The following is a 7,875-nucleotide window of genomic DNA, read 5'->3' as shown; positions in this document are numbered from 1 at the left end:
TAAGTTTCCAGGGTCCAGAGCAAGCCTAGCAAACGGATGCCAAAAAAAAAAGGGCTCTTGTCAGCTCAGTCTCCTGAAAGAAACTATTTTGCCATAAGCAGTGTATTCAATTTTGCAAGGTGCAGCAAGGTCCATTTAGATAGATAGACAACAGACAGACCTAGAGAAAGCAGATGGTTGCAAATGCAGATTCCAAATACAGTAGGAAAAAGCATCAAGAGCAAAACCAAATCAAGCACAGAGACACTTGGTTCATTTTTTTGCTACCTGAGCAAATCAGGATTTTTTTTTACTCAAATCTTATCAATTTTTTTTAAAAAAGGAAAATGGACAGGCAGCTGTTTATAAATAAATCAATAATATCAAATGTACAAAGGTCTTTGATTTGAAAACACGGGTGAAAACCACAGAGAGATTACATTATGGTATGCAATTATGTTCAGTCCAGTACCTATCCTGCACCAAAGCCATTGAAATGAACCATGTTTGACCCACCCTTCCCGCCCCCAAAAGGCTAAGTTGTAGGTTGAACATCTTAATAACCTGAAACATGGTTTCCTCAACCAGTTTTTAGAGCTGGGGCAGATTTTATTGGGGGGTCACAACGTTAATACTGAAATGGTCATTCTGAAAATAAAAACCAAGTATGCCAGTTATCTCCATTATCTCACACTGCTATGAAGAGCTAGATCTTTAGAAAACACACATTTTATGAAGATAAATTTATAGGAAGGGAATCTTACCCTACAGTTCGGCCACAGAGAGGCTGAGATCTGCAAGTGGCTTATTTAAAACTCTGACAGACTCTCCACTGACTTTCCAGCTGGTCCAAAGCGAAACACGCTGGGACCACAGAAATACTCCAAGCAAATAAAAAAGGTGGCGGTCCGAGAGAAGCTGCTGTCAAAGAATTGGCTTGAAAAATCTAGCTGCAATTTCTTCCAACTAAGTGCCTCATTTATAGTTATAATAGGAACGGTGCCCAATTTTTGCCAATTGGAGTCATAAGTAGGTTTGCAATTGGCTATTGCCAATCGAAAGCCTTCGACTTCACAATTTTTGCCAAAGTTGAGCGGAAAATCCCATTCCGCTCAGCGGTCTGGGGTTTCTTAAAAAATAAAATTGAGAGAGCAAACTTCATTTCAAAGTACAATAGATATGTGTGCGTATGACCCTCACCGTGCTCCTTTCAATGAAGAAGCAATCGGAATGCCACAATGAGGATTAGCACTGTGCCAGGTTCCAGCTCTCAATGGGTCTTGAATTTAAAAGAAGTAGATGGGGAGAATTCCCCAACGCTTCTTTCTAGTTAGGAAGCAAAGCAAGGAACCGTTAGGTGGGGACTACTACAATTTACATACCGTCAATTTACATAGGATTTAAGAGAAGGAAAAAAACAACAACCCACAGATGTGTGTGTGTGAGATCCCCTGAGGCTTCCAGTTAAGACGTAATGCAGCGAATTGTTGGATGAGGACAAGCATAAGTCCCCAAATAAGCCCTACAGAGTCCTAAAGGCAGGGAAAAGTTCCAGGAGTTTCTTCTTCTTTTTTTATCCCCAAGAGAGTTTCCGAAAGGCACAGAAATGGTGAAAAAGAGAGCAAGGAGAGGGTTGACCTTTGGCCCTGGGCTGAGCTGGCATCTTTCTGGGCACCTGGAGGGCCGTGAAAGGAGTCTCCCTTCCTGTGGCATATGGACCCCCCTCCCCAGTCTTTCAGTCTCTCTCTCTCAGGAAGTCCCCGTCCAGTGGCGTGGCGTCCTGCTGTCCCTCAGACGTAGTTCTTCTTGTCATACTCGCCGTTGGAGGTGGCGGTAGGCCGCCGCGGGGCCGAATACTTGACGGGGAAGGTGGAGACCTCCCCTTGGCGGGCCGAAGAGCAGCAGATGAGGCCACCACCGAGGAGGAGGAGGACGGCAGCCGCCCAGCCGAGATAGAGCGCCGCCCCCATCTCCCGCTTCTGCGACGCCTGGACGTTTGGGTCATAGAAGTTGCTAATGATGATGTTGGCAAACCAGCTGGGGGGCACCAGGACCAGGAGGCCACAGACGAAGAAGAGGGCCCCACCGACCCCGGCGACCCAGTCCTTGACTTTGCCCACCCGGACGCAGTTGGTGCACTGGGCGCCCACCACCGTCACCATCAGGGCCACCAGCCCCAGCAGGGCCCCGATGACCATCAGGGTGCGCCCGGCTTGCATCTCCGGGCTGAGGGCCAGGATGGAGTCGTAGACCTTGCACTGCATCTGCCCGGTGCTCTGGACCACGCAGGCCATCCAGAGGCCCTCCCAGGTGGTCTGGGCCACCACGATGTTGCTCTCGATGAAGGCAGACACTTGCCACATGGGCAAGCCGGCCACCAGGATGGCCCCGGCCCAGCCCAGAACGCAGAGGGTCAAGCCCAGGATCTGCAAAGCCGCTGATGCCATCCTTTGGGGTCTCTGCCAACGACGCCTCCAGAAACAAAGGGCAAGGCTGCAAAGGACTAAGGATGGAAGGATGCAGGTGACCTTGGCTTCAGAAGATGCTGCGCTGTGTCTCTGCCTCCGACTGTCTGAGCTGAACGTTCGACGGGAGGGTCCTTATCTATGCCTCCGCTGGCCACGCCCACTCTCGCACCGCAGGCTGATTGGCTCCCGCTTTCTCCCGCGGAGCCAATGGGAGCCGGCCCGGGCGGAGGGGAAAGAAGAAAGGCGCGCAGAAAGGGGGCTAGTGAGTGACTCAGGCTGCATCCGCACTGGGGAAATAACCCGGTTCGGCACCGCTTTAACTCTCTTCTGGCTCAAGGCTCTGGAATTCTGGGAGGTGGAGTTTGTTGTGGGCCCAGAGCGGATCTCATCGGCTTATTTCTCCAGTGCGGATGCAGCCTAGGCGAACAGGAAGGATTCGCGACAGGTGGATCGGGGAAAAGGAGGACCTCCAGAGGTTGTAAAAGGACCTTGGAGGCCCCTGGAGCCCCTCTTGTCACTTCTTAGGCTGCATCCGCACGGCAGAGATAACCCGCTTTGGCCCCGCTTTAACAGCCAGGGCTCCAGGCGATAGCATCCTGGGATTTGGAAGGGGCGACCTTTCCCTCTTTGGAAGAAGAAAAGTCTTGGAGCTCATCTTAACTGGGGAGACGAGTCTGGAAAATGCTTTAGGGTTAATAAGCTCTCTTTCTTTGTTCTTACTAACAGTGTGGTCTGTGTTATAATGCGAGGCATGTCTCTTAAGCTCAGGTACCTATAGAATTTAGTGAGTGACTTCGGATTGTAAGGTTTTCAGGTTGATTCTGTAATTGTAATGGTATGGAAAGTTGGATGTTTTGTTTGCAAGGGTCTTTGGACGAAGCAATAAACTATCTAGCCTTCTTTGGAGGCTTTAAGCAGAGGATGGATGGCCATCTGTCAGGGGTGCTTTGATTGTGAGTTCCTGCATGGCAGCAGGGGGTTGGACTGGATGGCCCTTGGGGATCCCTTCCAACCCTGTGGTTCTATGATTCTCACAAAACTACAAATCCCAGAGCACTGAGCTGTGGCAGTGAAAGTAGGGTTCATCTGGATTATTTCTGCTGCATGGCCACAGCCTCAGTCAGACATTGGCTGCGTCGATCCAGATGGAGAGGCGGGATATAAATAAAAATTTATTATTGTTATTATTATTATTATTATTATTATTATCCACTCTGCAAAAATAATCCACTTTGTCACCACTTTAACTGCCATGGCTCCATGCTGTGGAATTCTGGGATTTGCAGTTTGCTGTGGCGCCAGAGCTGTCTGAAAGAGAAGGCGAAACGTCTCACAAAACTCCAGTCCCCATAATTCCATAGCCTCCAGCCATGGCAGTTAAAGCAGCCTCCCAACTGCATTCATTCTGCGGTACGGATGCAGCCTAAAGTGACTTTGGTCCAAAAGACACTGGAGAAATCATCCTGTTTGAGACTGCTTGAACTGCCCTGGCCCAGTGCTAGGGGATCCTGGGAAATGTAGGGTGACAATGGCATTGCTTCTGGCCTCGCATTGTTTCTGGCTTCGATGGGTGGACAGGGTCCAGAGAGACAACATATTGATCTTGAAAGCAAATGAAACAATGAACATCATGCAGGCACAGACTCTGAATGGAACAATTGGGTTGCCAAGGGTCTTTATCTGAAAGGATTGAGGTTCATGAGAAATCAAGTCAATATCCAAGGGGGCATTCACACTCATTTTTTTGTCCTGAGGAAATGTGGATGCATATCAGCCTTGTTGTTCCCATTTTGTTTTGTGTTCACAAATCTCTTCATTTTGTTGTTGTTAGCTGCCCTCGAATCGGTTCGGACTCATGGCGACCCGGTGGATGAGACATCTCCAAGAATTCCTACTATCTTCCACTGCCCTGCCCAGACCCCGCAATAAGCCCTTGCCCATAACTCCCCTGATCGAGTCTATCCAACTGGTTTGTAGTCTTCCTTTCTTTCTTCTACCTTTCCTAGCATTAGTGTTTTTTCTAGTAAACCATACCTTCTCATGATGTGGCCAAAGTACGACAGTCTCAACTTGATCCTCTTTTGCTTCCAAGGAGAGCCCTGGTCTGATCTGTTCAAGAACTCATTTGTTTGTCTTCTTGGCTGTCCATGGGATCCTAAGTCCTCTTCTCCAGCACCACATTTAGAAAGAGTTGAATTTCTTTCCGTCTCCGTCCTTCATGTCCAGCTCTCACATCCGTACATGGTCATTGGGAATACAATTACGTTTCTGACTTGAGTGCTCAGTTGCGTGTCTTTGCTCTTCCGGATCTTTTCCAGTTATTTCATAGCTGCCCTTCCCATTCCTAGTCTTATTTCTTGACTGCAGTCTCCATTCTGGTCAATGTTTGATCCTAAATATGGGAATTATTTAACCATTTCCATTTCCTCATAGTCTGGATTGAATTTGTGCATTTCTTCTGTGGTCATTCTTTTTGTTTTCTTTATGTTCAGCATCAGATCTGCCTTTGCACTTTCATCTCTGACCTTCCTTATTCACTGTTCCAATTCCTGAAAGCCTTCTGCTAATATTATGGTGTCATTGTCCACATATCTTAGCTTGTTAATGTCACTTATCTTAGCTTGTTAATGTTGCTCTTCCTTTTAACCCTAGTGTTATGCCATCGTTTTGGGTTAAAATGGAGCTGTCACCGCTTGAAGAAATGATAGAGGGGCCATTTACATTACCAAAATAAACTGGTTTGGAACTGGGTTTATTTCCATGATGTTCACAATCGCCACAACCGCAATCGATGCAGTTTGCAGGGAGGAGGGGGCGGCAGCTGAAAAGCTCACTTGAACCAGTACCTTTGGCACTGGACCCCTTAGCAGTCCGGTGCCAAATGGATCCGCATCTTTGGTAGTGTGAGTGTTAAAGAGCTGTAACAATCTGCATTATTGGTAGTGTAAGTACGCTACCAAATCGATGCGTTGTTCCTGGAAATGGAGGCGCCTCCATTTTCAATCAATACAGTGGCAAATGTGAACAGCAACAGGGTTCAAATGGCACAGAAAGATTTGATCACAGTAAACATAGTGGGGACACTGAACTGATTCTGAATCGGTTCTGGATCAGCACAGAGATGTGAATCTCTTCATTCAAAATAGTAAGTGTGAAAGATTCCTCTGAGCCATCCAAATTGATTCGGAAGTTCATTCACATTGCCAATGGTTTGGATCTTTTAGGAAAACTTGGGGGGAAACCCGGTATTGAATATCTCGGGTTAAGTGGGGTTTTTGCCAGACACCCCCCTCCCCTTTCAAAAAGTGCATTGAGTACATTTGGGATTATGCGAACCATAAGGATTCAACCTGGATTCATCCTGGATTACTTTTCATAGTGTGAACGGGCCTAGAACAGGGGAAGGTGATGAGGCAACATTTGGCATAAATAACTCAGCTAAGCTCATAGTGAATAACAGTTTCTCCTCTGAGAGTAATAGCGACGATTGCTGATACACCAAACAGATGTTGCTGGAGTGAGCCAACAGCAATATTTTTGAAAAAGAGAAAAAATATCCAGCCCTTAATAAAGCAGGTAAGAAGCAACTCTTTGTTATTCAACAAGATGTCAGTCCTCTGTTCCCCTTTTTCTCATTGACCATGGCATAGAAGCTGAGTAGCAGCAACAGACTGGAGGAAAGGGCTGTTTTCAGAACACCTAATCCCCATTGACTCTCAAGGAAGGAACAAAATGGTGAAAGGGAAACATGGCATTAAAGAGGCACCCGGCTCTTTGTTTGTTAGGACAAATAGGTTTCAATGCCTATTATGAATTACACAGCCCAAGTGAAGACCTGTAAGTCAGAGTTCAACTGCTTTACAGTCTACTTGAAAAGTAGAGAAAGAGAAGGGAAAAGGAAAATGTGGACAGTGGGGTGGGTGTTGAGGATCTCCAAATATTGCAGTGCAAGTGCCAGCAGCCTTAGTCAGCATAGCCTATGGAGAGGAATACTGGGAGTTGCAATCCAATACCCTCCAGAGGCAGGTGTGGCTAGTAGCTTCCACGTCAGTGGGGTGGTCAATCTGCTCCAGGTTTTAGATTGGACGTTAAAGGAGCTATCCAAGGTCCTGGCTCCTATCGCCAAAGCAGTTTCAGGATCTTGGACAGGGCTAGTTCCAGCTAGAAGAGACCCACTGAATCAACCATTGAATGGATGAAGCTGTGTGTTGACTTACCATTTAATAACTGATTTTGTGAGTCTCACTGAGAATAAATATAAATATTAAATAAATAAATAAATAATAACCACTAGGGTTCAGGCCTGAATCTGACTGCTGCTTATAGAAAGGAATGGAGTTAGCTGTGCATATCTAGTTCTCTAGAGCTTCTCGAACTCTGCTCTTCCAGATGTTGGGGTTTTCAACTCTCAGTGTTTCTGACCCTTGGTCATATTGGCTGGGATTTTGGAGAACTGATTGCAAAAAATCTTGTTTTGTAAAAGAAAGGCTAGAGGCCCGATCACTGGACTTGGTGTTTCCTTTTCTTTTGCATTAAAATGCCTGTCCGGTCTTATGTTCAAACACCTGTATTTTCACTCTGGGAGGATGGCAGCCTTGGCTTTTTCTTTTCCCTTGCCATGAGTGTCTTGAGGCAGAAAGGCCCACATCCGGAGGCTGGCCGAGGCTTCCTGCATTGAGGAGGGGCAATTGTGTCTTGTGGGTCTGCTCTGGTCCAAGGAACAATTGGAGAAACTCCCACCCACTCCCTTTGCTAAGAAGACGGATGAGGAAGTCTGCTTTCTCCTTAAGGGGCAAAGTTACAATGGATTACCCAGCCCCCAACTCCTGTCTGGCCGGTGCCAAAAAGAGCAAATGCCGAAGGATAAAGCTGAACTACACATTTGTCTGTCCTTCGCATTCATTTTCTTTTACCAACAATGACAACAGCGAGCCAGTCAGTAGGGCTCTGCTAATCTATATATCCAGAAATAGCACTGATAATTCAACATAAGTGGCTCACATAAAACTACAAATCCCAGGATCCCGTAGCATAGAGCCAAGGCAGTTAATGTGGTGTCAACCTGTGCTCATTCTGCATTGTGGCAAGTCTGGTCCCGAAGCTCCAGTAAACCCATGGCCACCTCAGTGTCCTCATTGGGAATGGGAGCTGCTGAGGCAGGTAAAGCTACTTTGAGCAGAAGATAAAGAGATTTTGCATCACCTTGGAGACTAACTGGGTGAGAGTTGTCCAGTTAGTCTCTCTCGAAGGTGCTGCAAGATCCCTTTGCATTTGGATATTCCAGACTAACACAGCGATGGCTGCATCTACACTGCAGAAATAGTCCAGTCTGACCCCACTTTAACTGCCATGGCTTAATGCCATGGAATTTTAGGAAATGTCGTTTGTTGTAGCACCTGAGCTCTTTGAGGGAGAATGCTAACTATCT

At 46.8% G+C, this 7,875-nt stretch overlaps 1 protein-coding gene across 1 annotated transcript; it reads right to left on the bottom strand.

Moving 5' to 3' along the window:
- Window positions 1-268: 268 nt before the first annotated feature.
- Window positions 269-2,534, bottom strand: CLDN5 (claudin 5). Its single transcript, XM_089489939.1, has one exon. It carries the CDS (start codon window positions 2,424-2,426, stop codon window positions 1,770-1,772), a length of 657 nt encoding a protein of 218 aa, XP_089346065.1. The 5' UTR covers window positions 2,427-2,534; the 3' UTR covers window positions 269-1,769.
- Window positions 2,535-7,875: the final 5,341 nt, after the last annotated feature.

This window comes from Sceloporus occidentalis, unplaced genomic scaffold, assembly GCF_023333645.1.
Source record: "Sceloporus occidentalis isolate IW3139 unplaced genomic scaffold, rSceOcc1.0.p SCAF_41, whole genome shotgun sequence".
NCBI lineage: Eukaryota > Metazoa > Chordata > Lepidosauria > Squamata > Phrynosomatidae > Sceloporus > Sceloporus occidentalis.
The sequence above is the reverse complement of the archived record's forward strand: the minus strand, read 5'-3'. Positions and strand labels throughout refer to the sequence as shown.